General features: G+C 57.3%; 1 protein-coding gene across 1 annotated transcript; it reads right to left on the reverse strand.

Moving 5' to 3' along the window:
* Positions 1 to 297: 297 nt before the first annotated feature.
* On the reverse strand, positions 298 to 5,807 carry GRPEL1 (GrpE like 1, mitochondrial). Its single transcript, XM_066233316.1, has 4 exons — positions 5,652 to 5,807; positions 3,405 to 3,564; positions 2,077 to 2,158; positions 298 to 962 (listed from the first exon to the last, which is right to left on the reverse strand). Exons 1-4 carry the CDS (start codon positions 5,711 to 5,713, stop codon positions 616 to 618), a joined length of 651 nt encoding a protein of 216 aa, XP_066089413.1. The 5' UTR covers positions 5,714 to 5,807; the 3' UTR covers positions 298 to 615.
* Positions 5,808 to 18,096: the final 12,289 nt, after the last annotated feature.

Raw genomic sequence — 18,096 nt, forward strand, 5'->3', positions numbered from 1 at the left:
TGCAAATTCCATTACTGGCGAAGCAAAGTGGTGAGAAGTGTTAGGTAGGTTTTCCTTTCACACCGCCCAAGAAAGCTGGGGCTGGTCACCTTCAGCACTGACAGTGGTTCTAAGTGAACTCCCTACGCTCTCCACCGGGGCACCAGGGCCATGGTGTTCTGAGCGAGGACGGCGCCCACAGCCTCGCCTTGCCCTCGCCGAGTGCAGTGTGGTGGGCTGAGTGGTCCGAGCTCACACGCCACAGGGAGGCAGACGACGCGCAGGGTGGCCGGCCAGGCTGCAGCCAGACGGCAGGACTCCCCAGGACCTTTTATTCATTTACAATACCTTGATGTCACCAGGCTTGGAGCAGATCAGATACAGGGTTATTCACGATACGCTACAGTCCAGGCTCTGGAAGTGTGTGAACTAGTGAATGGGTACTGAAAATCAACAGGCAGGCCCAGGTAGATGTGGAGTCCAGTAACTACTGTGCAGCCTGTGTACCTGCTGATCACTAAAGCTCCCAACACGGCCTGGGGAGAGGTCAAACGTATTCCCAGGTGAGACAAGATGAACCCGCCTTTTCAGTTACAGCAAGTGATGACCAAAAACCCAGCCCCCCCCCGCAGGAAGCTAAGCCCCCTTCACCACCCCGACCAGGGCGGGCCGCAGGGTGCGCCCGTGCAGCTTGTAGCCCACTTTGTTGACCAGCGCCACCGTGCCAGGCTCCTTCCCCTCCACCGGCGTGTGGAACAAGGCCTCGTGCTCGTACGGGTCGAACTTGGCTCCCACGGGGTCCAGCCTGAGCAAGCCGTGCTTGGTGAACACCTTCTGGATCTGGACTTCAGTCATTTTGAGCCCTTCGTAGAGGTTCTTCAGGTGAGGGTTGTCATCTGTAACCTCTTCTTTGGGGACACTCTGTGTTGCCTTCTCCAAAATGTCTGCCACCTCTAGCAAGTCCTTGCAGAAGGCCTGAATGCCTGAACAAAGAGAAGAGCATTTGCATTCCATCTGTACCAACTGAGTGGGCAACTCACAGTGGTCATTTCACTGGCTTGATTGGAAAAGAAAAAATCAACACCCTCTTCTGGGTTTAGACAAAAGCTAATTAGGTATGCAGACTGGTGGCTGCACATCTGCAGAACCAGCTCCCCACAACTCGGCTCCAGCAGAGCACACTGCCCTCCGCACGCTACAGCCGCCGGTAGAGGCCCCCGTGCAGCAGCTAGGTGGCACAGAGCCAGGGCCACATCCCCGGCTCTTCCTCAGCTGCCGTGGGGTCTTGGTCAACAACCTCTCTGGATCTCAGCTAAACTCAGTTATAAAGCAGGGATGAGGACAGTATCCACCAGTGTAGTTATGGAGACAGAGTCATATGAGCTCAGAGTCCTCAATGAACGTTGGCAACTCTTAGGCACCGTGGGGTAAAAGCTACCCAGACACACCCCAAGCCTTCACTTTAATCTAACAGAAGGCAGAACATTAGAAAAGTCACTCGAAATTCAAGGCAATGTATTGCATAATTTTTGCAGTTTCAAAAGAATGCTTCCGACGCTGAACGGAAGTCAGGGATGACAAGAGCACCAAACTGGCACCTGCTTCCGCGGGGGCCCTGGCTGTAGCCGCGGCTGCTGGGCCTCAGGCCCCTCAGCTCTGAGGGAAGCAAGCCTGCCTGGCTCGGCCCAGCAGTCACGTGGTGGCCTCAGGCACTGGAGCCTCAAGGGTCTCCACCGGAAAGTGGGAAGGACAGTGACAAAAATCCAAAGGTGACAGCACTTCAGGAGACCTTGCCCTTCGGCAAGGTGATACCAAAGTTACTGCTGGTAATGCTGAGGAAATGGACAGCAGAAGCCGATGGCCAGGACGGCCTGCAGTTCCCATCGAGGCCTGCACGTGGGCCAGCAGCCACGCCGCCCTCACTGAGGGAACCGCGTGCACAGTCATAGCTCCGTGCTCTGCTCTTTACAGACTTCAGAACTGACCCGGCTCAAAATCAGGGCTCCCCCAGTCCCGCCTGGTTGATCTTGCTGTTTGCTACCCATGTACGCCCCACCCCGCCTTCCAGACCAATGACCACATAATGTCTGAAGTTACCGTATAACTTTGCCTCCTCCACCAGTTTCTGTGTCCTCTGCCGCAAATTCTCAGTATCGGCCAGAGCTCGTTTGTATTTCTCCTAAAAGGAAAAAAAGGAAACTTACATGAATAAAGTATCGGACAAATTCACAGCAAGACAGTCTGACAAACAAACTCTAAGTCAGAATACAAACAGTGATTATGTTTGAGCTTTTGGACTAGACAGTGTAACGCAGCTTCGCAGTGACACCTGTGTCACTGTCCGGCAAGCAGGGAGTAGGACGTCAAGGTGACAGTATTTGTGTGGCCCCAGGACCATTCTGACTCAGTGGACAGCTGTGAAGAGAACAAGAGAAAACGACTCTCTCCAGATTCAGACGGCCTCATAGCCCCTCCAGGAAAGACCTCTCAGTGCTTTGGCACGGTCTGCAGCTTGGGGGGACCCCGGCACCCTAGTTGGGGGCTGGCACACTGTAGTTCCCACACTTTGAGGAGGTTCAAGACAGCCACAAACCTGGGTGGACAGTTCAGGCCTCTATCCCTTCGAAGAAAGAAAAGCCCATCAACGAACCTTTGGTATTTTTACTATCACTTCTACATGGCTCAGTCCCACGTCTATTGTGTAATAATCATCTAAATTAGGGCATCGTCCCCACTTCCCACCACTTACCGTAGCTCACACTCATCTCCTGAGCATTTACATTTTTAACGTGGACTAGTGACGCTGGGGGTGGGGGCAGCTGCACGCTGTCTGCCCAGTCCTCACCTGGGCACTGCCAGTGCCCTGCCGAAGGGCAAGGTCTCCCAGTCGCACACCCTGACTCTGCACTCAGCAGCCAGGGACCATGGGAAGCTGACCTAACCCTTCTGTGCTTCAGTTCCCTCGCCTGTAAACAGGGACATTAACAGCTAACGCAGAGGGTGGTTGTGAGCATTGATATACGTAGATATATTAGAATACCATCAGCACATAGGAAGTGTCTGGATCACCACTCCTAAATCCTTAAAGAACTGATTTATGCCCCCTGCGCATTACGTGGAGTAACGATCCATGTCACTAACTGTCCATAATACTCCCCCTCCCCACCTTTGCCCCTCTCCCCACCCAGCTTAAGCAGCTTTGGTGAGTAGTCCTCTTTTGTAAAGGCCGTTTAAGTCTTAATTCAATATAATCAATGTCGTATATAAAGATGAGCCCCATGACAGAACCAGAGCCACAGAACTTGGGTTCCAGTCTCTTCTTTAGCAGTATCTTGCTACAGGACGCAGCTCTAGTCCCTGGACAAATGCCTGAACCCGTGTGGCATGTAGCTGACCCCCCTCCCCACAGGGCCTGTCAGTCTTACCATCGTCTCCTTCAGCTGTTCCTCTAACTTGACCTTGTCCTCCACGGGTGTCTTCTCTGCGGGAGAATCTGTCTTCTGCTCACTCTGACCCACGTCCTCTTCCAAGTTCTGCCCACTGTTCTTTTGCTTCGTAGCTGTGCACAGCAGCCGTGGCGAGGGCCTGGATTCAAGTTCACACCAGTCAGAGGTATGATTTTTGTAATCTGAGATAATTAAGACTGTTTGCTACTAACTTGTTGGGGGAGAAAAAGATTTATTTTGGATATACTTAAGACAAATCACGACATTTAGAAGCCATTTATGAAAATTCTGCGGGACAGGCCTAAGCAGGTACACCCGTGAACCGAGGCTGTGCTGTTCGCCGCCGCCTCTTTCTGCCCAGAGTTATGGTCCCCTGGCCAGACCTCATACTGAGGAGTGGCTATCACCAGGGGCGTGGCCATCATCAGAGGCCAGGCCAGAGCCCATGCTGATCACAGCTATGAACAGCACAGAGACCCTGCCATAGGGCACTTACCATCACACAAGAAAGGAATCTATACACAAAGAACTCTAACTGGGGGTTCAAGTGATAAAAGAGGAGCCAAGTGCCTCAGGAGCCTCAGGGCAGATCATTTCTGTCCTTGGGGAATGAAGACCATGGCCGGCTTTGTGCGGAGGGGCTTGGAAGGGCAGGCTGGCCCACACAGGCAGTCAGTGGACATGACAGACCCACTTCAGGAAGAGGAAACTGCTCAGACAAGGCACGGCGGCAGGAAGGCAGGGGGTATACACATGGGAAATACAATCAAACTCTACAACTCATCCTGGAAGTGACTTCACGTGTTATCCAATCTGATCCCCGCATCCTAAAGGTGAAGTAATAAGCCCAAAGTCACAGAGCCATGAATAAATGTTAGAATAGTCTTAACACCCAGATTTCTTCCCCCGGACCAGTGGAGCTTTCTTAACTATGGCACAATCCGATCAGAAAATAAATACGTTCAACTCTCCTTTCCAGATTCGAGGGAGCTGCCTCAATGCGCAGGGAAGCTGTCAGCACACACAACATAAGAGGATGAGAACGACAGTGCAGCAGGGCGCAAGCTGGGATCAGAAGGCCCATAAGTCAAGCACTGGTGGGATCCACGGTCGCTTCCACAATATAGAACAGTGTGCAAGAAATGCAACACAAAACACGGCCCCATCCACGTGTGTAGAACCACCCAACAATCCTGGGTCTATGTGAGATCTTCCGCAGAGTGGAACCAAGGAGCCATCAGTCTGTCACTCTGGGTTGGAGAGCCATAACCTCCTTCTTCCTGTATTTTTGCTTCTGTAACTTCAAAAAGCTCACAGTCGAAAGAAATGGAGTGTGCTGTTGTGAAACCTGTTTTCTGGTGGTTCCGCCTTCTGGATGTGCCTGTCACAGCCTCTGGGCCGTTCCTGTAAGCAACGCCAGCGGAAGGAGGGCAGCAGCGCAGCAGGTCGTGGATGCAGAGAGGGAAACTGAGTCTTGGAGCTGCTCGGTTCCTCTAAGAGCTATGACCACAATTCAGCTCTCTTGACCCTTTCCCCTCCCCACTTGAGCCTCTTTCCACGGACAGACCTTCATGCTGACTGGGCATCTCTGCCTGGCAGTGAATTCCAAATTCAAAGCCACGCATGACTCAGGTACTCCAGGCGGGTCACTGCTCCCCTGTCCTGTTTATGTACTTTACTAGGGAAGCAACCACGCCGTGACCCCCGTCCACAACCAGTGACGTGGCCCGGCCCGCCGGGGCCCCCGAGCACTTGAGTGCGCTCGGCGAGGAAGCCCAGCTCCTGCACTGTGTACCCTCCCTGCGGAGTCGCCGCCCTTGTCTAAACAAACTCCTCTCCCGCGCCGGGCCGGGCAGGCTCCGCTGCACTTCTGACCTCAGGCCCCGGAAAAGGCGGAGGCGCAGAAGGAACTCGGGCCGAGTGGAAAAAGCCCGTGATCCGCCGACCCGAGCCTGGCTTCTACAACTTTCTGGGCGAGCGCCGATGGGGACCCGGCCTCGCGCTGCCGCCGGGGCCGCGGCCGTCTGTGCCCGGGCGCGCGCACGTGGGGGCCGCACACTGGTCCCGAGACGCAGGTGCGGGCCTCGGGCGAGCGGGGCGCGCCGTCCCTTCCACTCCAGCCCACGAGGGGGTCCGCGGCCTGCGATCCCCGCTCCCGGGCCAGACCCGGACAGGGCGGCACCGAAGACCGCGCCCTTCGGCCGAAGGCAGCCGGGCGCCTCTTACCTAAGAGAGAACGCCAAAGCCGGGAGGCTGCGCCGCACCAACCTCACGCACTGAGCCGCCATAACTGCCACCCCGCGCCGGCACAGCGCACGTACCGGGCATGCGCAGATCCCGCTGGCCCGCCCTCTTGGGGGGGGTCCGGCAATTTGCGCAGACTCTGTGCCTACTACTTCTTTTCAACCAATTCGCGACCGAGTGTTCTTTGATAGACGGGCAATAGTCACCAATAACCGTGGGTCACGGCGGGTGAGGCGGAGGTCTGAGATCTTTGGAGCCCCAGTAAGTGAGGAGGTGAAAGTTGAAGGAAACAGTGGGAGGAGATTCCGTGAGGGGCGTGGCCAAGGAAGAACCAGTGGGGAGGCAGCCTAGGTGGGCGGGGCACGGGCGCCGGAAGTGTGCGCAAGTGTTCGGTTCTGAAGATAGTCCATTTCGCATCAGGGCGCCCTTTGCTCTTGGAGGCAACCTGGGGGCGGAATGGGCATCTGTCTGTTCACCTTGCGACCCCAGCCGCCTGGCACCGGGGCCGGCACAGAGCGCCCACTGCTGGTTGAATGCAGATGGTCAGGCTAAGGGTCAAAGCACGGCGACAGGCACCCACAAGCACGTTAGAAACAGCGGCCTGGAGGCTGCAGCCCTCACGCTGCAGCTCTGCGGTGGTGCAAGGGGAGCAGGGTCAAGTTCTGGTCGGAGTGCTCCATCGCTATCTGTGAGTTTTATTAAAAAACAAAAGCAAGAAAACCCAGGGAGCAAGTGGGACGCGACGTCAGCAGTGCGATGTTGGAGGACGGCTGCGTGCGTGTTGGTTTTCGTTGCACTGGGCGCCCACCTTCCGTTTTCTCAGAGCAAAACGGAACGAACTAGGTAAGAAACAGCACCTGGGAACACTGTGGGGACGCAGCTAACGCTCATAAATCCAACAGTTCTATTAATCCGACAAAGGTCATGCCATTCTACACGGGTCACGAAGAAGCGCAGGTGCTGGAAAGGGAGGTTCCCTGGTTCTTCCATCCCTTAGCTGCTGTCCCTTCACTGAGCCCCCGGAAACTCTGCCTGGCCTGCCGTCCCCTGTGCCGAGATCTGAGGGCTGCAGTCCCTGGTGTCCCCCAAGATGGAGGGCTGGAGTAGCCGTGTCCTCCAGCATCCCGGGGCTGGAACCTGTCATCTACCAAGTGTAGGGCTGCCTGCTTGTCACATACGTGAAGACCGAACCTCTGTTACTTCGCTTTGCTGCTCCTTAAGCATTCCTAATGTTGAATGAGCACCTACTGTGTGTCAGGTTCAATATTATCTATTTTTTAAACCTGTGCCACTGGCTGGAGGCCAACAGCCAAATCCAGAATTTAGGATGTTATGTGGGAAAAGCGCTGATTTGTTAGTTAATTAAGGGCCTGGAGGGGGGAAAGAAGGGAATTAGGACGGTTGGGGAATAAAAGAGCTTGAGGGACACAATCGAGTTGGAGGTACAGACTGTATGAAAAAACCAGCTAAAACCAGACATTGGTGAGACAGTGGGGGGAAATGTGAGTATAAACGGTACTAGATAATAATGACTTATTGTACTTTTGTTAGGAAAAGATTATGGCCACAGTGGTTAGGAAAAATGTCCTAATTGTACTTACAGTGAATTGCCGCAGTGTCTAGATTTACTTTATAAATATTATGGTAAAAACTAAGTGTAGCCTGACCTGTGGTGGCACAGTGAATAAAACATCGACTTGGAATGCTGAGATCGCCAGTTTGAAACCCCAGGCTTGCCTGGTCAAGGCACATATGGGAGTTGATGCTTCCTGCTCTCTGCCTCTTATCTCTCTCTCTCTCTCCTCTTTAAAATAAATAAGTGAAAAAAATCTTTTCAAAGATTAAACACAAAAAAACAATAGTGTAGGCCCTGACTGGTTGGCTCAGTGGTAGAGTATCGCTCCAATGTGTGGAAGTCCTGGGTACAATTTCTGGTCAGAGCATACAGAAGAAGAGACCATCTACTTCTCCCCCTCCCTCCCCTTTCTTTCTCTCTCTTCCCGGTTTGCAGCCATGGCTCCATTGGACCAAGTGCATTGGCCCAGGCACTGAGGAACCTTCACCTCAGGCGCTAAAAGTAGCTGGGTTCCGAGCATGGCCCCAGATAGGCAGAACATCGGCCCCAGACAGGGTTCACCAGGTGGATCCTGGTTGGGTCGCATGCGGGAGTCTGTCTCTGTATCTCCCCTCCTCTCACTTGAAAAAAGAAGGGAAAAAAAAGTGTAATAAAATTTAAAACAACGTGTTATGTTTCTCATTGGCTGTGTCCCTTGCTTGCTCTTAGCTTTGATGTACTGACCTGTAAAACTGGGATTATATTTATTCTGAAGTCGAAAAACGATACAAATATTCATTTCCTAACTGCTTTTGGGGTCAGAGGAAATCAGGTGGGCATCCTGCAGTAAATAGCTCATGGTGCAGTGTAGGGAATCAGTAGAGCTACAGCCGCTGTGTCCGAAGACAGGCAAACTCCAGGCGTCGGTACCACACTGGGTACATGGTCAGTCCAGGCCAGCCAGGAGGCCATGCCCTGGATGGATCCCTATTACAACTAGGGGATTTCCCTCACCGTGAGGCCTGCCTGTGCTGCCACCTAATGGCCGCATTGGGAACTGCTCCAAAGGGAGCTGGGGGCGGGGTGTGCTTTTGCTGCTGCTCTTGGGAGCGGCTCAGGTAGTCCTGAGGTCTAGAACTTGAGCCCCTCAGTGCCAGTCATCACGTGGAGAGGAAGCTCTAGGTGTGGGCGTGGGCGTGTCCTGTAGCTGGCTCCACACGTGATTCCTACCTGGGCCAGCCAGCAGCACACTCTTCCAGCAAAGGGATGGGAGGGGGCTTAGCCAGGGGGTGCCCGAGACCAAGCTAGATGGCACTAGTGGGCCCAACAAGGATGGGGTGGCGCTTAAAAAGCAAACCATTCTCAGGCGAAGGTGGTGCAGATGGTCCAACAGCATGTCGGCCTCGGGTGTGATGTACCTAACAGCAGAGCGGCGGGTGCCGGGCTCTGAGCCGATGTCCTCTAGTGGTCAGTCCACGGTGCGGGCTGACCACTCACCTGGCTGGGTCACTTGCTCAAGGTGAGGCAGGTGGGAAAAGGGAGAGCATTTGTGTGTTCCTCCTGACTAATCTCAGCTGCTCCCGTGTGACTGTCAGGACAGAAGCTAGAATGCAGCGTGTAGAGTCCATCTGCTGCTACAAACCCCACCATCATCACCATCATCACCGTCATCATTGTTATTATTATTCCTCAGGTAGGGCATGGGTTTTCATTCTTCATCAACCTCTGAAATAATAAAATGAAACAAACATGGGCCTAATAGGTGGGGTAGGCAGGACTCGAATGCCGGTCCTCAAGAGCCCCACCCTCTGGCTCCTTCAACAAGCACTGGTCAAGCTGATGCCGTGAAGGGCTTTGCTGATGTAATGCAAGTCCCATGCCACATGACCTCGACGGAGCCGATCTGGCGGGCTTGACCTTGGCGAGCCTGGAAAAGCAGAGCGTTTCATCCAGCAGGTGAAGTCAGAACTTCAAAGCACGAGGAAGACGCAGGTCGTGACCGCTGCTCTGCAGGTGGACAGGTCGTGAGAAAGCGGGCAGGCAGCCCTGTAGGAACAGAGCATGAGCATAGCCCCCAGCTGGCCCCCAGCAAGGAAACGAGGACCTCAGGCCTGAGGAGCCCCCAGATGAGAGCCCTGCCCACCAGCACCTCGATCCCGTGAGATCCTGAGGGAGACCCCAGCCCAGGTGCCCAGCCACATGATAACCCCAGGAGGCGGGCATTACTTGTCTCCTCAGTTTTACTGGATCATTATTTTGGATCTCAGAACACAGATGAATTAATCTCTGCCTGGCTCCCATTCCTGTTGCCATGTCTCATTCTTGGTCCACTTTGTTTCGGCGTGGCTACAGGGGACACCCCTGACCCCACCCCCTGAAGAAACTGAGGTTCGTGGGTGGAGGGTCTTCCCTGGAACAGGGACTTGATGACCTGGCTGCAGACTTCACTGCCACAGGCTCCAAACTAGAAAGAATGTTCTTGGTAAGGAAATGCCTCCAGGCCCTGGCCGGCTGCTCAGTAGAGCATCGTCTCAAAACACCAAGGTTGTAGGTTCAATCCCCGGTCAGGACACATAACAGGAACAATCAGTAAATGTACAACTAAGTGGAACACCAAATCAAGTTCCTCTTTCTCTCTTTCTCTCTCTCCCTCCTTCCTCTCTCTGTCTCTCTAAAATCAATCAAGAAGATAAAAAAGAAAAAGGAAAATGCCACAGACGTCAAGTTGAAATAACTCTGCAAAAAGAGCCTCATCAGTTGGCCAGGGAACGAGTGATTGCAATGTTAACTCACAGCTGTTTCCCGGAACCCCCAAAGGACAGCCATGGCTCAGCTGTGGCCCAGGCACCCATTGTGTTCATCTCCTGCCATGGCGTTGGTGTGAGGTGGCCTGACTCACTGAGGACGGGGGAGGGAGAGGAAGTGGCAAACTCCTCAAAGCCTGAGGAGAGCTTTTTAAGAAACCAGGGGGACACGAGAGAGAATTTGAATCTAAGGCTAATCCCACTGGTCATCATGAGCCCACTGTGGTTCGAACCCTCCTGTGTGTTTGTCAAATCGGTCATTAGCCAAAAAAACAAGAACTGAAACGCAGTGGGCCAGAGCGTTGGGTCCACACCTGACCCCATTCCCCTGGCAGATGGTCCGGCATGGAGGGTCCCCCTTGAGGAGTTACTTAGGCAATCCCGGCCGGACTAACACTGGAGGCCCCTTAACCTGTCTACGTTGGTGGCATCCCTGGCTTGCACACCTCCCACGACAGGGAGCTCCCCACCTGACCAGGCCTGGCAGCTCTAGGAGGACTCTCCGTCCCCGCGGAGACTGGGAAATAAACAGACCCTGGAAGTCCAAGCCATTAGGAATGCCTTCTGCTCCGGCCCAGCTGGCCGGTAGAGAAAGCTCAGACACGGGTGGCCCGCAGGCTCGGCCGAGGCAGGGCCCCGACTGGCCTGCACCTCTCAGGTTGTTCTTGGGGGAAATGTCTGCAGTCGTCCCCACCCCCAGGCGGGTCCTTGTCCCCGTGCCGGTGAGGGATGACTCAGGTCCAACACGGCCTTCAGGACGCCTCCCGCTCCCTGCTCTGTCTCTCACCCTCATTAAAGCTGGAAGAGATTCTTAACCAAAAACACCTTGCAGGTCTCCAGGGCCTCCGCGGAAGTGCCAGGAAACCGCAGAGCCTGGAAACAGCCCCGGAGCCACGCACCGGCCGGGCCCGGGGCTGAGGAGATCCCGCCCGCCCTGCCTCCCAGACCGCCTCCCAGATGGAACCGCGTCAGGCGGGGTGGCCTGGGCACCAAGGCCGTTCTCAGCAGTGCGTGCTGCAGAGCTGCCAGCTGCTCCTGCAGTGGGTGAGGGAGGGGTGTGGACACCCCAGGAAACTCCTCTGTTCCAGACGCTGGGCCAACATGTGTGCTGCCCCCCAGCTCTACTGCAGGGGCCACTAGTGGCCCCAGGAAATGATGGGGGAGATTGGCGAGCCCTCGGCTGCTCCGCTCGGTGCAGACAGGAGCCCTGGGCTGCAGCTGTGGTCCCTGACAGGGTCCCCTTCTCCCAGCACAGAGTAGGTGGCTGAGAGCAGCCCTCTGAGAGGGACAGCTCTGTGAGCCACTCCTGCAGGGTCACCTACTTCCGGAACCGCAGACGGGATCATAGCTCCCAACTCTGAAAAGCTACGCTGCTGTGACCAAAGGGTTCCCAACTCAGGGGCTGGAGGCAAAGGCCTATTTCTTGCTCAAACTCGCGGCCCCCACGGGCCAGCAGAGGGCCCTGCAGGAAGTCTTTCCCGTCCCCAGTGTGAGATTCGGTGCCCCCAACGCTGGCCTGGACGCAGAAGTCCGCCTGCACGCGGTTCAGGTGGAGCTGAGGGCGGAGGAGACGCAGGGCGCTGGGGGGTGAGGAAGGGAGTGGGCGGGGCGGCGGGCTGCGGTGTACCGAGCAGGAGACCCCTGTGGACAACGGCTCAGTGCCCCGGGGCCCCTGCGTCCGGCCACGGGCCACAGCCCAGGAGGCAGGGATAGTCCTGTCCATCACCGGCTGGGGCTGACCTGGGTGGTGGCAGCTCCTCGAACTTACTCCTGCTCCGCACAGACCCAGGCCACACACCCGGAGACGGAGCTGGGGGCTCAGGGAGGAAGCCCGAGGGTCAGCGTGCCCAGGGCGGGCACCAGTCCCTTTCACCCTGCTCGGGCCCCAGGTGGCTGGGAGCGGCCGTGCTCTTGAGGAAGGGCATGAGAACAAGAGTCAGGCACTGGTTTTACAGCTGCCGCCGGTAAGTGCCCCGTGCTGCTTGTGCTGACATTTCATCCGCGGGGGCGGCAGGACTGGCCCCCGAGTTCGCCAAGCTAGGGAGGACAGTGCTCACGTGGGGGACGGAGGGCTCTGTGAAGCGTGACAACAGGAGACAGCACGGAGCCTAAGGGTCCAATGTGCGTAGGAACTCGGAGAAGGCAAGTTTCTTTTGCACTGGTTCAGCGGCCGTTTCTGAGCCCCTTTGAGGGACCAGGCATGGAGGCAGCCCCCAGCCCACCTTCCCTGAGCTCCGCCTGGAGGCGGGGCCGCCTGTTTGCTGACTTCCGCAGCCAATGGGACAGGCTGTACCTGAGTTCTGTTCGCTGGGACCCCACAGTGAAGGGTCAGATACTCTTCCCAGAGGAGGGATGTTGGAGCTGGGGCTTTGAAGGATGGCTAGGAGCTCACCCTGCTCCCGAGGTGAAACTCCTTTGGGACAACTCACAATTGGCTAGGACTTTGCAGTTTACCACAGTATTTCACATTCGTAATTTCACTGAAATGTTGAAATGGCCCTTTGTGGTAAATACTGTCATTCTCAATTTATGGCGAAGTCAGTATCCCAGGGCAGCGGGTGAGAGGGTGGTTTAGGACTTGAACCTCGGCCTCATACTGTATGACGTGTAACCTAGCAGGGTGTCTGCCTCTCAGTAGCTGTGTGACTTTGAACATGTCACCTTTTCCCTCTGAGCCTGTTTCTCTTCTGTGAATGGGGCAGAAGTCCTGGGCTGGGCTGGGCTGGGTTCACAGGGTTGTGTAATCTCACAGTGAGGAGGTGAGCCCTGTGCCAATGTCCCAGGCTGCTCTGGCCATGACTGTCTCAGTCAGCTCAGCTGTTGTAACAAAGCGCCCCAGTCTATTTTCTCACAGTTCTGAGACAGGAGTCCAAGATCAGGGTATCACATGGTCGGGGTGCTGGTTGGTTCTCTTCCTGGCATGAGAATGGCCACCTTCTCACTATGCTGTCTCTTCCTTTCTTTTTTATTTATTTATTTATTTATTTTCCATTTTTCTGAAGCTGGAAACGGGGAGAGACAGTCAGACAGACTCCCGCATGCGCCCGACCAGGATCCACCCGGCATGCCCACCAGGGGCGAAGCTCTGCCCACCAGGGGGCGATGCTCTGCCCATCCTGGGCGTCGCCATGTTGCGACCAGAGCCACTCGAGCGCCTGAGGCAGAGGCCACAGAGCCATCCCCAGCACCCGGGCCATCTTTGCTCCAATGGAGCCTTGGCTGCGGGAGGGGAAGAGAGAGACAGAGAGGAAGGAGAGGGGGAGGAGTGGAGAAGCAGATGGGCGCCTCTCCTGTGTGCCCTGGCCAGGAATCGAACCCGGGTCCTCCACACGCTAGGCCGACGCTCTACCGCTGAGCCAACTGGCCAGGGCCGTCTCTTCCTTTCTTATGAGGACGCTAACCCCATCATGGGGGCGCCACCCTCAGGCCGTCATCCAAGCCTTGTCGCTGCCCGCCCCAAAGCTCCACCACCACATGCCACCCCCCTGGGGGCCGAGGTTCAGCATGGGGATTTGGGGGAGGGCACAGACGTTTAGCCCATAGCAGCCCCTTCCTTTCCGGCTCGGTACTGGAGTGCTGAGTGCCCTGCCCCTGCCTACAGCTCTCGTTGGTTCACTGGCTGCATGTGCTCATTTTGTGTCCTCTGGTGGTGGGACGCCGTGTGTATGGTCTTTTCTTTATTGGTCATTGTCGAGGGGCAGAGAATTGGCACTGGAGCCTGCTGTGGGACCTGGGGGACTATGTGGGCTATGGTCTCATAGCTGTACAGTCCCCAGGAGGTGTCCAGGATGGCCCAGTCTCACAGCCGCCTTCCTGGTGCTCCAGGGTGGCTGCCCCCCGCCTGCTTCTCTCCTCTACCCCACCCTTCATGCTGTAGTCAGAGGCATCTCTCTGCAAGCCCGAGATGACCTTGGCAATCACCTGCCTGAAGCCTTCCGTGCCTCCCCATTGCTTTAGGATACACTGTTGCCTTTAGGGACACACTGTCTCTGTGCAGTGTGTTCCAGGGCGCTGCCTGGTCAGCCTGTTTTTCTCTCTGAGCTCACCTCTCCCCTGCTCGCCCCTGCCCTGCGCCAGACTCTGTCTGAAAACTTGTCTCATACCTCCCCTCCCTTCCCTCCCCCCTCCCCCTCTCCGTCTTGGGGCTCACAGTGCGTCCCCAGCCCTCCCTGCCCAGGCTGGACCAGGGCCCTCTGTGCGCTGGCCCTCGTGAGTCCCACGCACCTAGGACAGGTGGGACAGCACGTGGCTCAGACAGGGGCTTTGGAGCTGGGCGGCCAGGTTCAAATCCCAGCTCCCTTGCACCAGTCTTGTGACCTTGGTGGGTTCTTAACATCCCTGTTTCTGGGCTTCTGCTTCTGTTAAACAAGCCTGTTCCAGCCCCGGGGCCCTGATGGGGAGTTGTGAGGGTGAAGTGGGCCCTCCTGGCTCACTGCTGGCTGACTGGTCCCTCTAATCTCGCCCCTCCCCCGCGTCCGCATTTATTTCAGCCCTGGTTTGGGGGGCAGGTGCTCCGGCTCCTGCCCTCATGTTATGGTCTTACGGGGAGAGGGAGTCACCGACGGGCTGTTCCAGTCCTCCCCAAAGCAGGCAGCACAGGTGGTGTGATGGCACAGGTGTGAAAGGAGGTGCCGGCTGAGGAGGTGAGAGGTGACCAGGTAACAAGACAGGCCTGGATCGTGGAGTTCAGAAGTGCAGGTGCTCCGCGGGCCCTGGGCTCGGCTGAGCGTGGACTTGGAGCCCCGGGGTTGACCGAGTTCATCACTTTCTAATTGGATGGTGACCTAAATCTCAGCAACACCCTCTTCCCGACCTCTGCAGGGGGTGCTGCGAGCCTGGGGGGGGGCGTTTGGAAGACCCAGTCAAACGGGGGCTGTTAAACTCTCTGTAAATAGCAAGCCCTGTACCGTTTGTGATTTATGGAATCCTACCTTCTCATGCAAATGAAATTTTCTCCTTTAAACATTTTCTTTTAATTGCAAAACGAAAACACGTGAGTTGGAAAAAGCTGAGCCACCGCAAGCAGATAAAGTGTGAAGGGATCACTGTCCGCACCCCCGGCTGACCGCTGCTGTCGCTGTGAGCGCAGTTCAGAGAGCTCTTCGGGCCGAGAGGTCGCACCAGGGAGCGGGCTCAGCGCGCCCGCGGCCCCTCCGGCCGTGCCACGGACACACGCCGGCAACTCCCAGAGCGCGGAGCCTCAGCTTGGCCAGGTTCTCCTCGGGGAAGGACACGTCAGCCTCTCCCTGCCATCTTCACCGGCACAGCCGACCGGCAGTGAGGTCGCCAGTTCTGTGACTGGTCTCCAAGCCGGGGAGCATTTAGCAGAGCAGGTGTGATTTGTGGCCAGTGCTTTGCAAAGGCCAAAAAATAAAAAATAAATCACCATTTCTGTTGTGCTGCCAAGAGCGATTTTCACTGCAAGTAAGCTGTGGCGAGGGCTCCCTGTTTATTTGCTGAAGTCACTTCATGTGTCCCATTCAATATACTTCCAGTCCTGCTTCTCAGGTGTTTAAAAAGTTGTGGCGAATACACCTAACATAGAGCCGTCACCACCATTCCTCAGTGTCCAGTTCAGTGGTATCAAGTGCGTTCCCAGCTGTGTGGTCGTCCCTTCTGTCCTCTCCAGGGCGTCTCATCTTCCCAAATCGAAGCTCTGTCCCTGTGACACGCGAACCCTCCTCTCTCCCCTAGCCCCTGGGACCCGCCATCTGCTTTCTGTCTCTAGCCGTGTAGAGACCTCCCGTCAGTGGAACCGCACAGGGTTTGTCCTGCTCCGACTGGCCCATCTCATGGAGCACTGTGCCTCCAGGTTCCTCCACGTCGTAGCAGGTGTCAGAGTCTCCATCCCTGTTAGGGCCGAGCCATTTCTGTCGTGTGGACGGAGCGTCCACCGGCCTGTGGCTGCTACCACAGCATGGCTGTTGTGAATGGCCCAGGTGTGCGTGCGTGCCTGCAGGTGTGCGCGCGTTTGTCTCAGCCCCTGTGCGTGCAGGTGTGCGTGTCCGTCCCAGCCCCGCAGTGCGTGCAGGTGTGTGTGTCCATCCCAGCCCCCACCCTGCGTGCAGGTGTGCGCGCGTCCATCCCAGCCCCGCCGTGCGTGCAGGTGTGCGCGCGTCCATCCCAGCCCCGCCGTGCGTGCAGGTGTGCGCGCGTCCATCCCAGCCCCGCCGTGCGTGCAGGTGTGTGTGTCCATCCCAGCCCCCACCCTGCGTGCAGGTGTGCGCGCGTCCATCCCAGCCCCGCCGTGCGTGCAGGTGTGTGTGTCCATCCCAGCCCCCACCCTGCGTGCAGGTGTGCGCGCGTCCATCCCAGCCCCGCCGTGCGTGCAGGTGTGCGCGCGTCCATCCCAGCCCCCACCCTGCGTGCAGGTGTGCGCGCGTCCATCCCAGCCCCGCCGTGCGTGCAGGTGTGCGTGTCCATCCCAGCCCCCACCCTGCGTGCAGGTGTGCGCGCGTCCATCCCAGCCCCCACCCTGCGTGCAGGTGTGCGCGCGTCCATCCCAGCCCCGCCGTGCGTGCAGGTGTGCGCGTGTCCGTCCCAGCCCCGCAGTGTGTGCAGTTGTGTGCGCGTGTCCGTCCCAGCCCCGCAGTGTGTGCAGTTGTGTGCGCGCGTCCATCCCAGCCCCGCCGTGCGTGCAGGTGTGCGCGCGTCCATCCCAGCCCCCGCCGTGCGTGCAGGTGTGCGCGCGTCCGTCCCAGCCCCGCCGTGCGTGCAGGTGTGCGCGCGTCCGTCCCAGCCCCCGCCGTGCGTGCAGGTGTGCGCGCGTCCGTCCCAGCCCCGCCGTGCGTGCAGGTGTGCGCGCATCCGTCCCAGCCCCCGCCGTGCGTGCAGGTGTGCGCGCGTCCATCCCAGCCCCCGCCGTGCGTGCAGGTGTGCGCGTGTCCGTCCCAGCCCCGCCGTGTGTGCAGGTGTGCGCGCGTCCATCCCAGCCCCCGCCGTGCGTGCAGGTGTGCGCGCGTCCATCTCAGCCCCCGCCGTGCGTGCAGGTGTGCGCGTGTCCGTCCCAGCCCCGCCGTGTGTGCAGTTGTGTGCGCGCGTCCATCCCAGCCCCGCCGTGCGTGCAGGTGTGCGCGCGTCCGTCCCAGCCCCCGCCGTGCGTGCAGGTGTGCGCGCGTCCATCCCAGCCCCCGCCGTGCGTGCAGGTGTGCGCGTGTCCGTCCCAGCCCCGCCGTGCGTGCAGGTGTGCGTGTCCATCCCAGCCCCGCCGTGCGTGCAGGTGTGCGTGTCCATCCCAGCCCCCACCCTGCGTGCAGGTGTGCGCGCATCCGTCCCAGCCCCCGCCGTGCGTGCAAGTGCGCATGCGCATCCCTGCTGGCTTTCAGCTCTCTTGGGTCTTTACCCACCCGGGCATTTTTATTTTTAATTTTATTTTTAAAAACTTTATTTATTGATTTTAGCAAGAGAGAAATGAAGATAGAGAAAGAAAAACAGAAACATCCATCTGTTCCTGTTTGTGCCCTGACCAGGGATCGAACGTGCAACCTCTCTACTTTGGGACGAAGCTCTAATCAGCTGAGCTATCCAGCATTTATTTATGCTTCATTGGTTGATTCTTGTATGTGCCCTGACTGGGGATTGAACCTGCAAACTCCGTGTGTTGGGATGATGCCCTAACCCACTGAGCTACCCGGCCAGGGCCTACCCACCCTGGTTTTGAAAGCACCTTTGAGGCTCCAGGCCTGGTGCCAGGTGCTGCGGGTGGACAGGTCGGGAGGACACGGTTCTGGAGGAGCCACTGTCTGGAGGGGGGAGGGAAGTTGACAGGCGCTGCCCATGGCCATGGGGGGGGCAGCACATTTCTCCGAGCAGTGCTTTGACTTTCCCATGCTCCCTCACACCTGTTTCTTCCTCACTCTCTCACATGTGCTGACAGCAGCTGTATCTGCTCTGTCACATGGGTGGGGAGATGCCAGGCCTGGTGAGGTCCCCCTGGGTGGTGAGTCATGCAGCCGGTGCCAGCACTGTGGCTACAGAGCCCAACCACTGAGCTGTCCTCAGAGTCCCTGTGCAGCCATCCCAGACCATTATGGCTGCCCTTGCAGGTGATGGATGCCCTCTCACACCG

The sequence above is a fragment of the Saccopteryx bilineata genome, chromosome 5, assembly GCF_036850765.1.
Source record: "Saccopteryx bilineata isolate mSacBil1 chromosome 5, mSacBil1_pri_phased_curated, whole genome shotgun sequence".
Lineage (NCBI taxonomy): Eukaryota > Metazoa > Chordata > Mammalia > Chiroptera > Emballonuridae > Saccopteryx > Saccopteryx bilineata.